Source organism: Festucalex cinctus, chromosome 17, assembly GCF_051991245.1.
Source record: "Festucalex cinctus isolate MCC-2025b chromosome 17, RoL_Fcin_1.0, whole genome shotgun sequence".
NCBI lineage: Eukaryota > Metazoa > Chordata > Actinopteri > Syngnathiformes > Syngnathidae > Festucalex > Festucalex cinctus.
In genome coordinates this window covers 1,113,984-1,136,907 of record NC_135427.1, presented here as the reverse complement: position 1 = coordinate 1,136,907, position 22,924 = coordinate 1,113,984, and the positions used below count along the sequence as shown (strand labels likewise).

The window sequence follows — 22,924 nt, the reverse complement described above, 5'->3', positions numbered from 1 at the left end:
ACACCCTAATGCTTGATATCAACACGTTGACACGTTTACGGTTGCTTTCACCTGTGAACACGATTCCACCATTTGCACAATCACAATCAAGCATGGTAATTGTGCATATGCACGACCGTATTATGAGTTCATCACATCATAGCGTGGCTATTGCTTTTGGACTGCTTATGGAAACTCTTGTCCAAACTCTGGCCCGTCTCTTAAGAGGGCACAGCCGCACATCTTTTTTGATCCTCAAGCGGGCGAGCGGCGGCATAAACAGGAAGAGGCCCTGCCTTTAAGTGCGTCATTCACTCTCGTGTCATCGGATCTTCTGTGTTGAAATATGCGCTCCAGTCTTTCTCAAAACATTGTTAGCTTGACATCCTGGATATAGGTATTCAAAGGTGACACAGCCTTGTGTGCCGGCGCGGATGTATGCTGATTGTGTGAGCACATACACAGCTGACGCACGTCTGCGTGTGTGTGTGTGTGCGTTTGCGAGGGGAAAACCGAAACATCCTCTTGAGCGATCTGTGTTGTGTTCCCTTGTGGGACTACAAAGTAATGTAAATATCTGGGTTGAAGGTGCATATGTTGAGGTATGGACTATGAAAGGGGTCTGCAACCTGCGGCTCTAGAGCCACATGACTCTTTAGTCCCTCTCTTTTGGCTCCCTGTGGATCTCTAAAAAAAAATTGTAGAAATTATTATTTGTTTACACATTTTTTTTAGATAAAATATTGTTTGAATAAATTAACAATTTATAATTAAATATTCAAAAAATGTCGGACAAAAGGTAGATGAAATATATATATATATATATTTTTTTAAATAGCATAAAATGTCCAAAAAGATCCAAAAAGAGCAGAAAATTACCCTATAATGTACACAGCAGCCGAAAAAAGTACAAAAATGTATTTTTTTTAAAAAAGTAGAAAATAAAATGTTCAAAAAGAAACCATAAAATGTCCAAAAACAAAAGAAGAGAGACAGAAAATTGCCATAAAATGTCTTTGGAATAGCCAAAAAAGTAAAATAACAAATAAAAACAACTTCAAAAAGTAAGTAAAACTATAAAATGTCCAAAACCAAAACAAGAAATCCCAAAAATTACCATAAAATGTCCACAAAATTGTCAAAAATGTCAGAAAATTGATAGAAAAAAAGGCAGAAAAAAATGGCAGAAACTATAACCATAAAAAGTCAACAAAATTGCCATAATATGTCCGTACTTTTTTGTTCATCACAATGTTCAATGGTTTGCCTAAAATGGCTCTTTTGACAATAAAGATGGCGGACCCCTGGACTATGATAATGCATTGTTTTGACTACATATACTCCTTGAATCTGTGGGTAGAGGGTGGTTCGGTCTCTCGGAGTCGTCCGCAGAAATGTGGTCTTCATTTGCACTGGGCCTCTCCGGCTAACTGGAACAAGGTTGGCGATGGTGTCGCCTCGCGAACACTCACATGACACACACACGCGCACACACATGCACACGCACTATGCACAAGCTTCTACGTGCTTTCTTAAGTGTATTGTGTTGTTTCTAGGGTTTTGCCAAAGCCCGCTTGACCTCGCGGTTATTAACTCCGTCGAGTGTTTACAAAATGGCCTCCGATGATTTCACAGCCTATTTCACACAAAACCGTCAATCCTCTTTTTCATAAACTGCAGTATACATGAGAACATGTCTGAATTAGGCTGTCTAGTCGGACTGGACATGAAACAAGTGTTCCTGCCAGGTCCTTGGTAAAAGTCCACATCGTGTCCAAATATAGCAAGGTGACTTTGACGTTATTTGACTTTCGCCAAACCTCCGGAATTTTGGGGTGAACATCTGCTAGAAGTTGACGCACAAATAGTTTGTGACCAAATATAATTGGGTATTTCCTCGAATAGTATTATAATATAAAATAAATGCTTATCACCTAATACCACAAACATATTTGCTATTTTATACATATTACACTGTAGATGTACCACAACCGTCATTTCACACATCTTGACACTTCTCAGATGTTGAGAACGTGGGGACCGACCAATAGTATCAAATTTTTGCTTCAATGATAATCTGCTCACCGTACCAGAGCGACAGCCCCTCGTCTCGACCAATTTCCAGTTGAGCCCGGAACACATTTGCCCCCGACATGACTCCCATTGTGTGCCACATGCTCATGCAACACTTCCATCACAGAAGGTCACAACATATTGGATACATGTCACATGTTCATCATGCTCCGCCTGTTTCGGCTTGTCGCAGACATTCTGTCTAAATCTAAAATCTCTATCGGGGATGTCGTGTTTAAATTTAAAAAAAAGGTCAAGCAAATAACAATTTTTTTTTTTTTGGTCTCCATTCCCCGTGAGTAGAATATAATTACCCATATATGGTATGTATGTCAGATCAAATGATTAATGAGAATTTCTGACTGAGGAATGGCGTCAATTCAAGGGAGTATTTTCATATATTTGTCAGAATCAGGTCAGTCATTTGCATACAAATCTTTTTTTTTTTTTTTGCCAGAAGTGATCCACTGTGCTGTTGTTCAGGGTTACAAACGCGGTGAGGCAATAGCAGTTGGGCCAGGCGGGGCGAGAGCAACCGAACGAAAGTGGTGTGTCACTGCAGTGAAAGAATAACATGGACCCCAGACCGCAGGAGGCATGACTCACCACAAGGAAACCTCAACGCTCTCTGCTCCTTGTTGTGCTGCCCTTGCGCTCTTCCTCCCTCAATTACTACCTCCACCAAAGATTAATAGTTTGTCGGTGATGTTCAATAGCTAGCTGCAGCTCTGTTTCAGATATTGACCAGTGAGTATCTGTAGTTCGGGTTGAACTCTGAATGCGTTACAGTTTCGAGTCCGTCATTCTAGTTATCCTTTATTTCTTAAAGTGATTTGGGACATGAATCTCAATTTCATCCTCACCTCTAGTAGTGTGCGATCAGCACTGGTTTACCCCTGACAGCATTCCGTGACACGAGTTCTGGTCCAGTTTTGGTCGAGAGGAAAGTAGTCCGGCAAGTTGGCTGGGATCACGGAAATAAAGTGTTTTTCTTCAAAAAACAATTTTGGTTCAAAAGAGTGATACATTTGCATCACAAAACATGGCCCTGGTAAAAAAAAAGTCAGACTCCTTTACCGCCGGGTACTATTTCTCTGTTCGTTCGTATCCCTGCGCGGCGCCCTGCATACAGCTGATAGACGCGCACTAATCTACAAGTCGTTTGTCTTTTCGAAGTTATAATTACGGCGGAAGGCACGCCGATCAGCTGTATTCATGTCCCAAAATCCGAACTATCCCTTTAATGATGCCTCTTTTACTGTCTTATACTTCCCTCTAACGTCCTCCACTGCCGGCCACTTTCAGCCTTTGATTCCCCGCCCTTCTATCCTGGCTCCGCTCGCCATTTTCCTCCGAGTTCTTTCCCCTCTCACCTCTCTACTCTCTTCATATTTCATATTAAGCAAGCCGCTCCATGGAGCCAGCTGTGTAAACAATCGAGCCCAGCCCTTCATGTTTTTACAGAGCTGGAAAAATGTCCAGAAGAAAAAAAAAAAAAAAAAAAAAAAGTGAGACACAAGGAGCTTGCCGCGGGCCGTTCGTATCGGTGATCTATGGCCCTTTGTATCTTCGACCTCCTTTGAGCGCGAGTGGGACATTTTGTGCGTGCGTGTGTGCGTGTACCTTCCAGGCCCGTGTGTTTATGTGCATGTGGGAGCTTTCTGTAACCATAGCCTCCTGCAAATATTGACTGAGCTGAATGGTTACAGTGGGTAGCCCCAAAAGCAAATGCTGCATGTTGCGTTGTGTTCCGCTTCTTCCTTGATTAATGATTCTTTAGCTTGATCTTGATGAGCAAAAAAAAAAAAAAAAAAAAAAAAAAGAGCCATGTGGGACTTGGAGACAAACAGGTGAGTGGGTAAACTGAGTCCGAATCGACTGCTGTTTAAAATCACTCTGTCGCCATATCTCTTATTTGATGAGATGTCGTCATAACCTGCTGTCATAAGTCACTGGATTGGTCAATGGCGCACTGTGCAGTGATCAGTGCAGTGGGAAAGGGCCTTTATTGTATCAAAAGAACAAGGAAGACAAGTTGAGTCCCTGCTAAATTTCAAGCAAGTCCAGTCAAGTCATTACTTAGGTTGTGTTAAACAAGTCATAAGTCATGCTTTATGAGGTAGCCTCTGCACTCCGCATTAGTGGTAGCTTACCAGCAAGTCTCAAGTCCTAAAATTGACGACTGATCAAGTCTATCTCCTTGCAACTCAACTTCAGAAAGATAAATCTTCTGAAGATTCTTCTGAATAAGGTTCTTCCTTCTGAGCATCGTAAAAGTTGCACTGTTTCACATCAATTCAATTAGTTTTTATGAACCGTTTTTGCGCTACAACGGGTATGTCGCTAAAGTGACATTTTTTCTTTGTCGGTGAACGTTGTTGGTGGCCTGTTGCTTTAAATATGCACAGTAAATTCTGTAGAGTAAAATTTTCTCTAAACTGTTTGATCCCACTCCAAATAGAGTAAAAGAGTAAAATATTCAGAGTAAATTTTACTCAAGTATTTTTAGTTTGTATGAGAGAATTTGCCCATCATATGAAAAAACCTGTTACAATTTTTCACTCAGAAATCCTAAGTAAATTTTGCAAGGAGAGATGTTGACTAAATGTGACTAGTTTATAAAAAAAAAAAAAAAAAGTTACACAAGGGTTGAGGCGCAAACTCACAACTTTCAGCTTGGGAGACTGCCACTATCACCTGAGCTATGCCACTCCTACTGTTTTCCTATCTCCAAGAGGAGACAAAAACATCCTCTAAAGCTGTGGGGGTTTTTTTTTCCTCAACCCTTGAGTGACTTTTGTTTTAGTTTAATTTTTTACTTTACTCTCCTCCAAATGTAAATTTTACTCTACTTAGAGTGGAACCAAATAGACTTAGTTGCAGAATTTACTGTCCCCTAAAGGATGTAATGTATCACCTAGGAAAGTTCAAGAAAAATTTCCAACTCTGTATCCAGGTTGGTACAGATGGTCAAGTTCTGCACGGACGGTCACACGCGGCAGCGCTCGTTTTTGTGCAAAGGAAGCAAGCGACCATCTTGAATCCTGACACACGTGCTCGCGACTCATCCACAAGTTTTACTCTTATTCTTTGCTGGTCCGCCGCTTGCTGGCCTTTGAGATAATTAGCGTGTGACCTTTCTGAGGTGAGGCACAAATGTCACCCTGCCCGCCTCGCTGACAAGTGGATTCAGCCCACAGGGGGGCCTTGGCAAAAAAAAAAAAAAAAAAGCTGACGGGTCTCACTGGCTTGGATGTGCACTTAGCACGCTTTAGCCTCCTTGCGACACACCTATCTCCCTCCCTCCCAACTTGCAGCTCGCTCACCCATAATGTCACGTCTAGGGTCACGCCAGGGTTACGTTTGAGTTCATGACTTGTTAAGTTTGGGTTCATGACTGTGAGGTCAAGTGTCTGTTATGTACTGATGTAACAAGTGCCTTTTTTGAACTGATATAACCAGCATCTAGTTTCGACTGGTTTTAGGCTATGTGATGTTATGTGATGTCAAGAATCTTTAATGCCTTTACCTGGTCAACAGTCAATCAGAAAATTCCACGTCAGTCCTGTTACCCACATGTCGAACCACAACCAATCAGATCGAGTCCTTGTCTATATAAGCCTTCTGAGAAGCGTGCGTCTTTGTCGGATTATTACTTCTGTTACCACTGTTCCTGTGTGCAGCTCTCGTTGTTTCTCATCTTGTCAAGTTTGTTCGACGCCTCTCGATATGAATCAATAGTTAAAATCTTATTTGTGTCTGCGCTTTGGGGTCCAACCTTAGCACATGACGCATAAAGTGTCGGTCTGCTTAAAGTGGAGATTTATGAGGAGTAAAAATACTAATAATTATTGAATAGCAAAAAAAAAAATTGGAACTAGAGTAATCCCTGCTATTCATGGCGGACAACTCTACTTCTTTCGACGTGTTGCGGAACATCTTAATGGGTTGATACTGTTTCTATCTTCATTTCCAGCCCCAACATAGCGAGTGTATAAACCACAGTCCACTACTTTTAGTGATTTTTAGCATGGCCACTCTGCCCTGAATAATTCACATAACATTAGCTGAGATACAGTGCGAGTGACTTGTCGCAGTGTGCTGCTCTGCGTGCTCTACTTTTTATGCAAATCTGAGCATGAAAAGTACAGTTTGATGCCTCCCCCACCCCAGGGCAGATCGACAGCATGCAAAGGTGACTCAGGACATTTCGGGACACGCGCACGCACGTGCGCTAGCTTAGACACTTGTCAACAAGTGTGTTTTGTTGCACATGTATGTATACACTCATGCGCGCATTCGCTACTGAATTGGCACATTTTCCTCGTGACATGTATTGGAGCGCACGAAAGCGTTCCTCATGAAAATTAGAACGCGCCGTGCCCCAGCGACTTCCGTCACCGGCACCTTTGCAAAGCCATACGACGGATGTAAAAGATTCACATCCACAACCAAGCTTGACAGCCTTTGGTGTTACCCACAGGAGAGTCGGCTGTTTTACACTTAAGCCTTCAAAGTGAAATTCAAAGTCATCTGGATCGTTTTGCAACGTACTCTCGCGGGAGCGTCGCCAGATGTCGGTCAAAAAGTTAAGGGCAAATTTTTTTTTTTTTTCATATTTCATTCATCGGTTCATAACCGGGCCTTTGTCCAAGCAACAGGCGCGTTATCGCACCTGCTCGAGATCCCCGCGGTAACACACTCCACCTGGCGCATTAAATAATGTTTTCTTTTTTTGTCAGATAGAGTCAGGATTATATTCTATTCATTGTTAGAAATAGTTTTCATTTCCATACATGCAAATCCATTGGGAGCACTACACACATGCTTTTCCAAATCAAAACATGAAGATTAATGCATACGTGTTATTCCTTCACACAAATGGAAGATAAAGGAATAATATAGCATTCATGAATGTATCACTTAAAAATATAAATATTTTGTTTTATAAGCACAGTTTCTGAAAACTGCTTTACATGTGTTGCATGGAATCAAAACTGCTTGGACTAATAGCTTTTTTTTATATTTAAGATTATTCTTATATAAAATCAAAGATTATTTAAGTGTTTTGAGTTGCGTTGGGCAAGTACCGATATCAGGCCGATACCTGGAATCGGGCCTTATTTTAAGGTATTGGTAATTGCGACTGTGGCTGATTTACTATCAGAAAATAGAAATTACAAATGATAAGAATAGAAATGTGCCATTAATTCCAAGTAATATTAAGAAAATGCAATATTTGGAGTGTATGTCTTTTCTTGAAAATTATCTTTCATTGTTTCTTGGGGGGAAATTTTATTTATCAAAATTACTACTGGTATCTGTACTTGGTTTTGGTATCAGTGTCTACTCGAGTTGTGTACTTGTACTGGTATTGGTCTGAAAAAAAAAAAAAAAAAAAAAAGTATCATTTGACCATCCCTAGTTTTGTGTTACTCAACTCCTATTTTAAGACACCACTAACTGCAAACAGAAACCACACAAAATGCAAACTTCAGAAAACCTCCTTTGATATATATATTTTTATCCGTTTATCAAATTTCGTATTCAAGAAATTGGAGGTAACATTTGCGTTATCCTGCATTCTTTAAAATAATTCAACTCCACTGTACTTATATCCGCATATGGCACGAAAAGGCCATTATGTGACAGTTTTGCAATTGACACAGATAGCATCTAAATATTTTATTTAATCTAAAATTAAACCGTTCCCTTGCTGTAAATAACCAACTAGCATGTATACACAATGCATAGCATCACAATTGTCACATCTCCTAACTGTTCCTTCGCGTAACCCTTGTTGAACCGCGAGCGCGTTGCCATCTTGCCATGTGTTGCGTCTATTTATGTCCGCACCAGCCTCCATACTGTATGTCATGCGTAGCGTGGGCCGTCCCCCGTGGCTGCGCTCGCCGTATTGTCCGCCCGTCCACCCCGACCCCGCTCTGCCATTTGCTGTTTGGCCGATGATTAATTCAAAGTTTGCTGTCACAAGCAATTACGGTCTCTCGTGCTACGCGACCTCTGAACCTTCCTCCTCTCTGGCTGTTACATGCCACCGCCGCGGTGAAGACCAAGTGACCCAGATTGTTTGTTTATTTTCCCCCTACTGTTAGTGATCACTTAGGCTCCACCTGGAGCCTTCATATAGTTGCGCATTTATGGCTACATATGTTGAAATGAATATCGCATGTGCTGGTAAGAGATAAAGCTTTAAAAATAGACGCTGCTGAGTTGAAAATCTTTCCAAAGTAGTACATTAACTCATTTGCTCCCAATAACGTGTAAATACGTTTTTTTAAATGTTTTACGTGTCCCAAAGACGTATTTATGCGTTTTTTTTGTTTTGTTTTTTTATGCTACAGCATACAGAAGTTTTTGATGCAGGCTCTCAACTGCAAAGAACGCTTGCAGAAATGGTAGTTATTACACAAATGGCCAGCAGGTGACAGCCATGTAGAAAAAAAGCTAAATTACTTACAATTTTAAATAGATTTGTGAAAATTGATGAAACTTAGCTCTCTTCTAATGCTAATTGCTGCAATACGGAAACAGATAGAAACATACTTTTTTTCCTGATGAAAGAAGAGAATTTAATCTTTCTTTTGATAGGGTTCATGCTTTTATAGCAATAGAACACAATATTCTGTGGGCCTTTCAAAATCAGTCAAAATCCATTAAAACAGCCGGGAGCGAACGGGATTGCTTCCGTGAAAATGGCTGGGAGCGAATGAGTTAAATGCATGAATCCAGCCACCGGGCAACTATAAGCGACATCACAATTACTTATGTTAATCCTATATTATGCAAGTAAGCGAATGTGACATGCTGCAACAAACCCAAAGTTGACATTTGTAGTTTTATACAGCCCGGCGGGGTCATCGCTGGACATTTGCTGGACATTCTTATTCCGACACAATTGTCGCCCTTGACGCCAGTGAACCGGCAGCACTTTCAGCATATTGCACACAACAGCTCCCTATCGGTGACCTTGTGCGTCATACAGAACATATTCAGTACATCACGTGCCGGTGAGAAAGATTCAAAGATGGAAAGAGGGCTTTGTAAAGAGTCATGAACTAATGGAGGTTATTATATTCTTAGTCTTTCTGTAGCTGAATGCGCTCACAGCGTGTGTCTTTTTGCTGTCAGAGAACAACGTTGGCAGGAAATGCTTAGGCTGCATCCATAATCTGCACATGCACGACTGTTTGTCTGAGCAGATAAAAGTTCAGGAGAAATATAGTATGACACATGCTTAAAATTTTTAGACTTGCTAATAGTACTGTATTATGATAGCTAGGAAAAAAAGAAAACATTTCCATTGGAAATAATGCAAATGATGATAAAACTGAAGCCAACACAAAATACATAGCATTCTGATTAATATTGCATTGGTGGAACATAAACTAAACAGCAAAAAACACCTGTTTTTTGCCATTTTGACATTATACCGCCCTCTGCTGTCGACTGAAAATGCCATCACAGTTGTTCAGGTCACAACCAATCTCGGCTCAGCTGTTCTCTGAGTTTGGTCACGTGATGTTCACAAGCTGAGCCGTGATTGGTCGTTACTTGAGCCCTAAGAAAATGTCATTTCAAGTCAACAGCAAGTTTCAAAATGGCCGCCCGCTGAGATGGATAAAAACGTGTGGATTTTGCCGCTTAATTAATATTCCGCAAATGCAATATTAATCAGAGTGCCATGTTTTGACTATTCCAGGCACATAGAATATTTTATTATATTGCGAGGCTTTCTGCAACTGATACCCGAATGAGACAAACTTTGTGAATCTAATAATTGGTGGTAGGATTATGATGTTTGGTCTCTCTGGGGTCACTATATTGAACGTTTTTAACTTATTTTGCTGCATTCAAGTAGTTCACCACCAGATGGCACTAATTACAAATGTTATCTTTATTGACGAATGAAAAACTCATTTTTTTCTGAACTTTCAGAGGTGTTAAAAAACAAGTTTAAACTATAAAAATAGTGAAACACACTTTGCAAGCAAATGACAAGGCTCATTGTGGATACACTTAAAAGTCCCAATATAGAGTAGTTCACTTCTCGATGTCAGTTGTATCTCCAATTGTCCGATCAGTTCGATGAATTTGATCACTCTTTCAGTAATTATGATATAATAACGATTAGAAAAAAACCCTCATAATTAAAAGCGTAAAATCAAGAGTTTGGCTGTCTTGCACTCTCGTCAGGATATATTGCCCCGTTTATTTACTGCGACATCACTTGTGATGAGTTGTTTCCCCGCCACAACAAAGAGCGGTGACGTGCGATTACAGCATATCAGTCACAGCAGCCACTAATGGCAGCCACACAAGACGCTGTAATGATAATGGTGAAGAAAGTCGACCCATTTGCTGCCAGTGAGTTCTCCCATTGACCCAGTGAGAGGTTGCTCCTTATTGAAAGACTGGAGCATCTATACAGCCCCTGGCTGTTACATGGAAATATAGATGGCATTACATCACTTGCAGGGTGCTGACAATTCTAATGCATTTTGTATGATCCCGCCATTGTGCAATGTAGCGGCGCTATTTTCAAATATTGATGGTTGTAATGCAATACCTTACAGGCATTTGTTAGGGTATGTGTTTCTTAACTCAGCTCACTTTTGATTTAATAGCAGCCTATTCAGCAAGCGGGGGGGCTTTAAAAGCAAATATTACTATAGCCAACTCCCATGGGTTATAAAAAAAAAAAATGCTGTTTAAGCTTTCAGCCTAATACAAGCTCAGCCTTTGGCCTGACCAGAGCGCACGCCACCTCACAATGACAAAGTGACAAGAGTACTCTAGCACAACAATCAATACAATAAAAATACGTCAGTGAGTGGAAGGGCCGAGCCCATAAAGTCAGCTCACAGTTTGATTAAGAGACTTATTAGAGCTGGATACAGACACATCACTCTTGTTGGAAGTACCACAATATATGTCGCAGCTATATGGTTGACGCATAAAATCATATTTTGTATAACCATTCATCCAACCTTCCGATTTCTACTGACCAGACAAAAATCCTTTTATACTTCACAATAGCAAACAACTGCGATCATTTTTATAGTCTCACTCAAGTCTAACCTAACTATTGTCACTTGATATTGTCAAAAAAAAAAAAAAAGTATCGTGACTTCCAATCTTGAGGTGACAATACTGCACAGCTCCCACAGAGGGAAGGAAGAGGTGGAGTTTTGTTCTCCAGCTATTTTCAATACATTTTAATAAATTGGCTAATAGTAACAAATACAGGACCATAACAACTGACAATATCATTACAAGGGAAGGGACATAGCAATTGTCAATAACATCATCACAAGGGACATAGCAACTGACAATATAATCATAAGGGACATAGCAACTGCATAGCAAGATGACAATATCGTCACACACAGCAACTGCCAATATCATAATGCTATGTCACCATAGCAACTGACAATATCACAATGGAACATAGCAACTGATTATATCATTACAAGTGACATTGCCACTGCATAGCACTTGATAGTATCATCATCACAAGGGACAAAACAGCTGACAAATATCACCATCACAAGGGGCATAGCAACTGCATATCAACTGATATCACAAGGGACATAGTAACAACATAGCAACTGACAATATCATCACAATGGACATAGCAACTGACAATATCACAATGGAACATAGCAACTGATTATATCATTACAAGTGACATTGCCACTGCATAGCACTTGATAGTATCATCATCACAAGGGACAAAACAGCTGACAAATATCACCATCACAAGGGGCATAGCAACTGCATATCAACTGATATCACAAGGGACATAGTAACAACATAGCAACTGACAATATCATCACAATGGACATAGCAACTGACAATAACATCACAAAGGGCATAGCAACTGCATAGCACCTGATAATATCACAAAGGACATAGCAACTGCTTAGCAACTGACAATATCATCACAAGAGACATAGCCTGTTCTTAAAGCGCTTTATAAATAAAGTTGAGTTGAGCAACTGCATAGCAACTAACAATAACATCACGACGGGCATAGCAACAGACATCATCACAAGGGGCGTAGCAGCTGCATAGCAACTGACAACATCATCATCACCACAAGGGACAAATGCAGGACTACAACAACACAATGATCCCATGGCCCAACGCAAAACACAAAACAAAATATATAATTCGATTTGTTGAAAACAATGCAAATCTTATTTTTTATGAGCATTGCATTCTGGGAACAAAGAACAACTTTTTTTTTTTTTAATAACAATATGCAGTTGTGCAATTTACATTTGACACCTGCACACCTCACAAATAGGGCCCAGGCCGCCCCGCAGTGGCGCCCTAATCTTAACCACAGCTAAGGGGCGAGTGTCCAAGTGACTGATGCTTCCTATCAGTTTGTCTCCCATCCGTATATGGTTGCTTGCCGTACACGCCTCTCAGCTGTCACATCACGGTGCTTTACGCACACTAAACAAGTGGCAACAAGTCTACCTTGACCCCTCTCCCTTTCCAAGAGTTCATCCGTGATGTCCTGGTGTGATTCATGTTCCAGCGTCACATTCCTGTGCAACAACGTTCATGCAAAGACACATTCTCTTTGCTTTTTTTTTTTTTCTCTCCTCTCACCAACTTATAAATGGCTCATTACGGGAAAGAATAAACTGCGCTTGTGTTGTGACAAGCTGTTTTGAAGCCATGCTACTCTCTTAATCTTGTTTATGCCGGGGTGTCGGCGTACCTCTTGATAACAATTACGTACGTTCTCTCTGCGCCGGTAACAACTCTCTGTCTTTGTTTTGGAAGTAAACTCTGCAGCAACAAATCTCTGGTGGTCCCAGAGTGGCACCTTGGGTCTCACCTCTGGCTCCGGCAACTGGCGTAATTAGCCAAGTTTTTCTTTTGTGCTGGCGTTTGTGTGTTTTTTCGCTCGTCTCCCGCGCTATTTTGCAGCCTGTCACTGTTAATGAGCAGCGCGCAAAAGCTGTGAGGAAACATCACGCGCCCACCGCTCTCCTCACAGTTTTAACACCCCATTAGGTAATTAAGGCAGATGGGTTGTTTTCGTAAGGTTTCAGACTAGACATTACCATTAATTAGCGTCAAAACAAAAGCGCTGTTTAGCTCCAGCTCGCCGGCTGAAAGGCGAAACAATCCCGCCACTGAATGATGCCTTTTTTTTCTTCTATTTCTCTCGACAGAGGCTGCGAGGAGGAGGAGGAGGAGGAGGAGGAGGAGGAGGAGGAGGAGGAGGCCCATCCCGGGAGAACATGGTGGCATCATGTGATCGGAGCCAAAAAGGAACTCTGTAGAGGAAGCGTGTAACCACTAACATCACTATCAATCCGTTGGATTTGAAGATAAGGAATGATAAAACACCCTGGAGCTCCTTTTTTTTAATATTTCAACATTATTTCCTCACTAACTGAGCCCTCAACTGGATTTTAACCATCCGGCGACTAGTTTGCTACCTTCGCTGGACACTCGGTTGGATTATGCGCTAATCCAGCATTCCCATGGGGGATAAATCCAACCAGTAAACGACACTGACTGACTTTTGGCTCCGTTACAAACCACAGAGGGGTTTTCTTGCGCATCATGGCAGGGAAGGGCAACCCCATGCCGGGGCCGCACCTCAACGGCTTCCCAATGCCCAACTACTCCTACTTCTTCCCCCACATGTTGGGGAGCCTGTCGCCGCCGGCCCTGCCGGGACTTCCTCTCAGCGGCTACAGCACGCCCTCACCAGCCAGTAAGTCAAACTTGAGTCGCCTTTCACGTGTTGACGCTTTCCTGACAGACGGGTGTTGGTAAACAGCCGCAAATATCCGCCCACGCTCTCGCAGGGCCTCCAGCGCTGTCCTTAATTTACGAGCCCACACACAGAACGCGCAAATAAAAACATCAGGCAGGACAGCCAGAGACGAGCGAAATTGGCAAGCGCTCCCGGAATAAACCTCTCACATACGATCATTGTTGCAAACTCCTTTTTTTTTTTTTTTTTTTTTTTTGCAATCAATCACAAGGCGGAGAAGTGTCGCGCTAAAGTTTCTCGTTTAAGTAGGTGAGAAAGTTTTTTCAAAAGGAAATGTCACTGCAATCGTGCGCTGACTCAGACACAGTAAGAGCTGTTGAAGCATGTTTTGTCGTATTTTTTTTCGCTGTGTTGCTGCAAATGTAATTTTTAATCTGATCAAAACAATATTCCGATGATAAACTTTCTTTGACCAATTATTCCTTTACATTCTGAGGTTCCCGATTGGAATGTTGGCACTAGCCTTCCTTTTTGGAGTCTGCACGTTCTCGTTCGTCTCTGACTCCATAAACATCAAGAAAATCTGCGTTAGCTAAGAATTTTAGCCCGAGTGGTTGTTTCATCACCGTCAGGCGGACATTTTGTATGTCTCAAAATGTGTCCATTTCATATTTTTCACACATTGATACGATTGGTCTGGCCAAATGTTGACGATCCTTTTCTCACATTATTAACTCATTTCAAGTGTTGAAAATAACTTGAGAACAAAAACTCCGTCTGTTTCATAAGTCTTTGCAATTTCGCCTCTAACCTCACATTGCGGGAGCCATGCAGGATTATGTCACTTCAAGATTATTATTATTATTTTTTTTTTTTTTTTTTAGGAAATGAGTGAAAATAGTTCACTTAGATATATTTGGATATGCGTGGCTTTTTTTTTCTTTCTAGGAAATAACGAGTGAAAATAGTTCACTGAGATATATTTGGGTAAGCCTGTTTTGTTAAAAAAAAAAATGTATCACTGTTAGGGTTTCGATGAAACTTAAGTGCATGCAGATTAATATCTGCTCATTAATCTGCTGATTTAGCTCAATGTTTTATTTATTGCGTCACTCGTTCATCTAAACACAATTGTGATGCCATGTGCGCTACCATTTTTATCAATGGCAGTGATATTAAATTAGTGATTGAACTAGACTTTACACAGATCTGATTGGTTGGATGACATCTGCCCTGTGATTGGCCGTTGACAAGTCCAGGGTCATCGTATATTAGCTGGGATAGGCTCGTTTTGAAAAACTTTTCATAAAGGTTTTTTTTTTTTTTTTTAATGTTGCTTTTCCTATTTGAGTCTTTGTTGACCAATGTTTTGGGATCGGTTATTTTTGCTCCCCTTCACAACTCGTGACACAAACAAAAGCAGAACTCTTCGTTTGAACTCTTCGAACTTTGACTGGCATCCCGGTCCACTTTTCCTCCTCCGACTTCCCAGTTTGTTGGAATGCAGCAATAGCGGCCGACTCGCCCGCTCCCACTTCCCCGCTACCAAATGCCGCGCCTCTCTCACAAAGACTGGCGCTTCCGTCAGATTCCCCTTTTTACACGCTTGTGTGTGTGCGTGTGAATGTGCGTGCGCGCTGGGCCACTTTCCCAGTGTTTGCGATATGAGACGGCGAGTTTCCCCCTCCCGTATGCCTGGACAAACATTTCCTGTCAGTAAACACCAGAGAGCTTGGGACACCGCAGTTTCCTCACATGCAAACACACTATTAAACATCATCCTGGCCCCTTTCACTATCATTTTTTTTTCTGCAAGTCATGTCACACACGTGACGGTCAACCTCCCATTTGGTCTCCCATATTTTGACACGGAAACGGCCTAGCTAAGCCCTCTCCAACCTAATCCACTGCCGAGTAAGTGACGAAAGCGAGACAAGCGCTCGCTCCGAGAAGGCCGTCTTTTTGGTTGAAGTTGCAGCGAGAGGGATTTTCGCTCCGTCAGATTGGAGGCAGGGAAAGCTGAGCGCCGGCCTGGATGGGGTTCAAGGCGGAATGTTTTGCGTGCATGCGCACTCGTTCCCCGCCCGGCGCGTGTTTGTTGCGCTGTCAGATTGTGACGCTTCATCTCACAGAGACTTTTGCTTTGTTTTGTTTCAGCTTTGAAATCGGCTTGCTAGCGTTTGCCAAGAAGGTTATTTTTGTTTGTTTGTTAGCATGCTTACTTAAATCTACTTAAGTAATTAATGGGGAAACTTTGGAGAGAGGATGCAGCGTAGGGACCAAGAACGAATTTGAATAAATTAATATTATTAATGGGCATCTGTCAGACGTGTTTATGTTATCGCTATTGCAAATTTTCGGTTGATCCATTTGGTTAATCTATCCTTCTTTCTAGTTCATATTAACTGCCCCTTAATGTATTTTATGGCATATATAAAGTACAAATATAATCCATCCATCCATTTTCTTGACCACTTATTCCTCACAAGGGTCGCGAGGGGTGCTGGAGCCTATCCCAGCTGGCTATGGGCAGTAGGCGGGGTACACCCTGAACTGGTTGCCAGCCAATCGCAGGGCACACAGAGACAAACAACCATCCACACTCACAAGCACACCTTGGGACAATTCGGAGCGCCCAATTAACCTGTCATGCGTATTTTTGGAATGTGGGAGGAGACCGGAGTACCCGGGGAAGACCCACGCAGGCACGGGAGAACAAACAAACTCCACCCAGGAATGCCGGAGCCTGGACTCGAACCGGAGTCCTCAGTACTGGAAGGCGGACGTGCTAACCAGTCTAGATAGGCATATCTATTTTTATTTAAAAATTTCTTGAATTTCTCAGTGAACATGACTGAATTTTAATGACTAAATGAAATCTTATGTAGCATAAAATACCACATAAAAGTGTATAATTTGCTCGGCCTTGGCGGAGGTTTTTCTCAGATGTGTTTTTTCCCCGACTTGTCCTTCAGTTGTGGAAATGCTCCGTACACGCCGTTGTTTATTTGGTTGCCATGACTCAAGTGATTGGCGTTTTGTCACAGTTCCATTTGTTTCCCCCCTCAAAGTGGAGACGGGGCGGACGGCATTTGCTTTGGAATCCAGTGGAGCGCACCGTCCCTGCTTCCTTGTTCCCCTCTGCTGGTGTCAAGATGTTAACAAGTTGTTAACAACAGCCTCGATTATTGCAAACAACCGATTGAACGGTCTTTAGCTTGGTTTTCGAACGGACCTCCTTGGACTTAAACTGTGAGGCATAGTGGCGCATTTAAACTAGTTAAGATAAACTCCGGAGTGCACAGACCTCCACCAAGGCTGAACAAACAGCTTAGATCAGGATTCTGATATTTTGCCACCTACTGCACTTGCCTGTATGACCTTTCCGTCAGTGTAAATGTTTACGTCCAACTTTTCCGACCTTTTTGTGGCCTTGTTTGTTTCTTCTGCGCTCATTCATCATCTTTCACCCCATTGTCATTCACTCACTCTTCTGTGACTCAATCCGCCTTAGTCAAACACAATAGGGCCATTATTTGGAACAAGCAGAGCAGAAGGGTTTTAATAGAGGCTTTGGCCACTCTCCCCTGTTGCTATTTCTCAGCATCTCCCCGCCTCCACCGTCCTTACTTATGCCTTCGCATTATCCCTGTCATCATCAGCTTGGGTTACAGGTATTGATATCACATTTATTGCCCGGAGCTTTATTGCTTATCATCAACAGGGAGCCCTCGCGCTCGTATCGAACTTCAACAAATATTATTACACAGCCAATCAAATGTCTCATTACACAGCATCGGCGCAACGTTCACGGGCGTTTTCAATTAAAAACCTTTCGAGACGCTCGCCCTGATGAAAACAGAGCCGGAAGGCAATAAAGCAACCCGGCTATTGATCCCCGTTCTTATCGTTAATGCCTTCCGTTGTCTGTCACCGTGCTATTAGATTAGCATGGTGTTTTGAGGGATCATAAAGAGAGCAGACAGCCGGCTACCTGCTGCCAATCCGGACTAATTGGCTTGTTTGTAATTGCTTGCCACTCGAGCGTTTCCTAGAACCGCTCAAGCACACAAACCGTCCTTTTTTTTCAAAGCTATTAAAGGGAAAAATCATATTTACAAATGTGCTTTTTGGCCAGGTGGAGGAATATGAAAGTATTTTCAGACCATAAGGAAGTGAAGCCATTAAGAAAGCCGCAGAGGAATGCACCAGCCATGAGTAAATATGGATATGCTAATCTTGGCTAGAGCGCGTGTGCGCTGCTTCCTGGACGGACAGGTGGTTCCCCTCTGCGCCGGTGGTCCGCACGAATCAAGGGGGACATGCGAGCGCGCTCCACGGGTGGCGAAAATATACAAACACTCGCGCTCACAATGCCCCTCTGATTGGGATATAATGACGGCGAGGAACACTCGCGAGGCGCTCCCCGTTGGCTGCAGTCCAATGTGTCTGCATGTGTACACAAACGCTGTCTTATGTCATTGACCTAAGCACTTTGCTAGCAGGCGACAAGGTAGCCGATTCTTTGAGAATAAACCCACTGGAGGAGGTGCATGTCATTATTGGAAAGCCATTCAAAGCCTGCCAATATATCTGATAGCGAGGATGGAAGATTATTAACAACGACGTGCCAAACACAACCGCTACGGCAGCCGATCTCACCTATTGACCTTGTTAATTAACTGGAGCATTATTGGAACTCTGAAAAATGAAGTGACACACTGTGAAACCAATCTTGGCGACTGCTGTTAGCCATGATCCTGAAGATTAAAGCAAAAATATTTTAAACTAAAAAGAAAAACTGTGGCTTTGTGAACTTGTGATGAAGCACTAAGTACACTCAATTTACTATATTTTTATTATTTACTATTTGTGAGGTGAGTGCAGTGGAGGATAGGACCTAGGCCAAGGGGGACAGGTATACCAGGACCATAAAGGATAAGACCATAGAGTTTAGGACCACAGATTTTCCACCATATATATATATATATATATATATATATATATATATATATATTAGGAAACTATTAATTTTACTTAGACGCTCATGACGTATAAATCTATTGGTATTCTATTCGGACTTTTTCCTCATATATTGCGGTAATGAATAAAAACGTCTTGTTGGAGCTGCAAGTGAGAGAAAATGTGAGGGTTCAACGCATGGAAAAGCAAGTGAAATCGAGCATATATTACTGCGCCAACAATAAAAGGATTGTCGGCCTCGTAAATTCAACTCGTTCGCTCTATCGGCTAAGTGGTGAGAATGGATTAAACACGCTGTCTGGAGCTGACGATGATAATCTCGCGCACGTGCGCTTGTCATTCGGTGCTCATGGATGGTATCGTTAACAAGCGATTTGAATAGATAGAAAAACGTGGAAGAAAATCACCAAGTTTTGCAATGAGGGAGTATGCAATTTAAAATATATGTATAAAAATTATTATATACTTGACAGTAAAAGCGATCTGAGGAAAAAAAAAAACAGCCCTCTTTGGGGGTGGTAAGCAGATATAAGTGTTTGCAATGTGTGAGCTGAGAGCAGAATTGAGACCCAGATGTAGATCTCAAGAGTGCCGACAGAAGTTGGAGCCTGAGGCGCACACATGCACACGCACACATGCGCATCTTGGCAAAAAAAAAAAAAAAACGCCAGTGAGCTTATTCCAAAAAGGCTTCCACAAGAAATTGTGTCACCGTGTCCTCCTGCTCTCCCTTTTGGCCTCTTGTTGTGCGAGACATCCCTCTCCCCTAATTCCACCCCAAACCTTCCCGGTAGCCCTTTTGTCTTATTTGTCATCCGACCTCCCCTACCGCGTTGCGTTCTCCTACACTTTCCTCTTTCATTCCCTATTATCCTCCTCTCTCCACACTCTTGCCTTTCTCCACTTTAGAACTTGACAGAGCTATCATTACCCGGCCACCTATTTACTCACAGCCTGTTATTTTCCATTTGCTTTGAGGGAACCTGGGGCCAAATGGCTGCCCGGAATACTTGATCCTAACCGCAGGATTTATCCCTGACTGGCTTGGCAAGTGTGGTCCACTCTCTAAGCCCCCTTCTCCTTGTTTCCCTTTCCTCTCACTACGTCTTTCTTTCGACGCTTCTTTTTTTTTTTTTTTGTCTGATGCAAATCGCAGGCCCCCGCTTTTCCGAGCTGTCTATCCGTAATCCAGCGGACGGCTTCATTCCCTTTGCCGAGCCGCATGGCGCGCGCTCTATTAGGAATACATGCAATCTATGGCCAACATTGACACCAAGTGTAAAATCCATACATGACGCGCAAAATAAGCCGTCGTCGGGCCACGACGAGTCGGGCTGTCGCCAGCAGCCACGCGGCGCTCAGTTGGGTAAACACTGGCATCATCTAAATATCTTTCTGATGTGCCAGCGAGAGTATCTTTTTTTTTATTCTCTCTCTTCTCTTCAAAGGCCCCGCGAGGAAGTCAAGACAAGGGTAACGCGATAAGAACTCCTCGTTTTTTTTTTCTTCTTCATCTCTCTCTCTCTCCTTCAGCGTGCATCCTTTCGCTCAACCCGCTCTCACGCTGACCTCCTTCTCCTTCCTTTTATCTCCCCTCCGCACACAAATATATATCGCTATCTCCTAAACGCCCTTTTATGCGGCACCAATCGCGCCGTGTCATAATTCACCCGCGCCGCTTACATTCAAATGTCAATGACTCTCTCTTAGGCGTCGTTCATCTATTGTCCTTTGATAAGCGCCAGGAATGACGGCATATATCACAATATAGGGCAGTTACCTAATGGAGGAGACGATCGAGGAAGGGGGAAAAAAAAAAAAAAAAAAGATTCCGAGCGCTTTCATGGAGTGATTGAATTATCAAGCACAGCTTTGCTTGTTGTCCGAGGGAGTTTCAGAGGGAAAGCCCTTTTCTCAGCAGCTAATGCGTTTTTTTTTTTTTTCCATCGCCGGCACAATGGCGGGCTGTGTTGTGCAAAAGTGCGAAAAGAGCTCGGCTGGGCCGCAGCTTATGGGGCCACCAGCTTTATCTTGGCACTGTCTCTTAAGGGGCCCACTGCCACACGTAACCTCGCGGCTTTGGCTAGAGCGTTAGCACTTATTTGTCTCCGCAAAATGAGCGATAATGCGCTCGGCGACGGCAGTCGTCGTGCGGGCTCGCTTATGTGACGGATTTTGGGCTTGCTTTACTGTCGCATTCACGTTTGAGGAGCGAAAGAATTCTCAGGGCGCTTGGTTGTCTCAGAAGTTGCGCTTCTCATCAGTTCATGTTCAAAGACGACGTAGGACAGATCTAGTCGATTTAATGCCCTGAGAACACAATGCCATGGATGAATGAGAATATTCAGACACAGTAGCTAAAGCATATGAATAAATTGCAATGGAGGGCATCCATGAGAAGAGGAAAAATACATGTAGTTTGTTTTGTGCAATCCTTTATGGTTTGCGAGGAAATTCACATTTTCTACCTCATTAAAAGACATTAAATAGTAAAACTTCATTGAGCTTTGTCACTCACATCACTCATCACGGGTAGTCGGAGGCAGAGGCACAGCTCGGTGCTACCTACAGTAAACTACACGATCTAGCTAGCCAGCTAGCAACGAGTTTCGGCTGCTGCGTCTAAACACTTCAATCCAAAGTCAGAAATTATCGCCTCCGTGGTGGCAAACGAGCTACATTTCTGACACGTTTCTTTCCGACGAAGCCATGCTAATTGCTAAGCTAACCTAATATTGACACGGCTAGCGCGTTTAATGGGAAATAAGTGCTTGGGTGATCGAGTCCGCTTTTCACAGATGTCTGGCTGGAACCGCGTTAAAGCGGAGAAAATCCAACTTTGAACAGCAACATAGCAGGCAGATGAAAAAATAAATAAGAAAATCTACTTAATGGAAATGAATTATGGTATGCTACGCTGTACTTCAGCCAGGAGTGGCTATAATTAATGTTATTTGTTTGTTTTTGCATTGGAGTCCTGAGTTTCAATTTTGACTTTTGAGGTCTGCACAACAAATATTCTGAAAATCACATTACAGTAGACAGATTACAAAAAAAAAATGCAAAAAAAAACCCCACACATGCAGTAATATTATCTTTCGCGAATAGAAACTCTTAAAAGCGGATGTTCACAATGCCAGCGGAAGCCTGCGGACGGGCAGCATCACTTTATGATTAAATCTTTCCTTTTTCCTCTCATTGTAATTAATTTTCAGTTGATCTTTTTTCGTTCTTCCCCTTCATTTCACGGATGTCTTTTTTTTTTTTTTGCTATGTGTCCTCTTCCCTTTTCTATTCATTTATGATGAGAGGCAAACAGCTGTTGAGCACTGTGATCTGTGCTGTGAGGCACATGAAAGCGGCTCTGTCCCCTTCTTCCTCGCAGCCTTCTGGCACGGTCACACATATACACCCAAATGTCCCCTTTATAATAATGATGTGCTCACAATAGACACACACAAAAACGTGTGACAAGTAAACAGTTTTGAACATAAAAACGTTTGCGTGTAGCGTGTTTCATCACATTACATGCATTATTTTTTTCCTTTGAACCGTAACAGCTATGTGAATAAAAGTAACACAGCTGGGGAGGAAAAAAAAAAAAAAGTGAAAACATTCACAGCAGAGAAGTCCGGCAATCCTCGTGTTGTTTTTGCACCAAAACTGTCGACAGACGTCAGACCGAGGAATTCCACGGTCCGCGACGTTGACTGATCAGCCACTGTCAAGATAAAATCTAAACTGATAAGCTCACACACACACACACACAACAGGCAAAAACACAAATTCCAGACATGTGCTGACTGAAAGAAACGAGGCTGTTCCAATTCTAGCTGACTTTTAAACCTGAATAAGACTTTTATATGAACCCATTGGACACTTTAGTCAAGACAAACTTGGCATTCAACATCATGTATCACCAGTTAGTGACATGTACCAAACGGCTGCAATATTTTATTCATACTTGGATAAAAAATGTTTGGTTTTTAAATTATGAATGAATGAGCTTCCATTCCAGTCTGTGGCATCCATGTTCTATATTTAGATATAGCGCTCCTAGATTACAGCTAAGACAATTCTGTATTTAATAGTTGGGGATGTGAGGTATATGCAGTA

At 42.3% G+C, this 22,924-nt stretch overlaps 1 protein-coding gene across 7 annotated transcripts in view; it reads left to right on the top strand.

Annotated features, from left to right (window-relative positions):
* raraa (retinoic acid receptor, alpha a) overlaps positions 1-22,924 on the top strand; it is a 170,142-nt gene that overhangs the window by 66,549 nt on the left and 80,669 nt on the right. For all 7 annotated transcript variants that reach the window (XM_077503906.1, XM_077503907.1, XM_077503904.1 and 4 more), the window contains one exon: positions 13,272-13,822. In XM_077503906.1, the coding sequence (XP_077360032.1) occupies positions 13,669-13,822 (154 nt within the window). In that variant the 5' untranslated portion in view covers positions 13,272-13,668. The remainder of the gene's footprint in view (positions 1-13,271; positions 13,823-22,924) is intronic.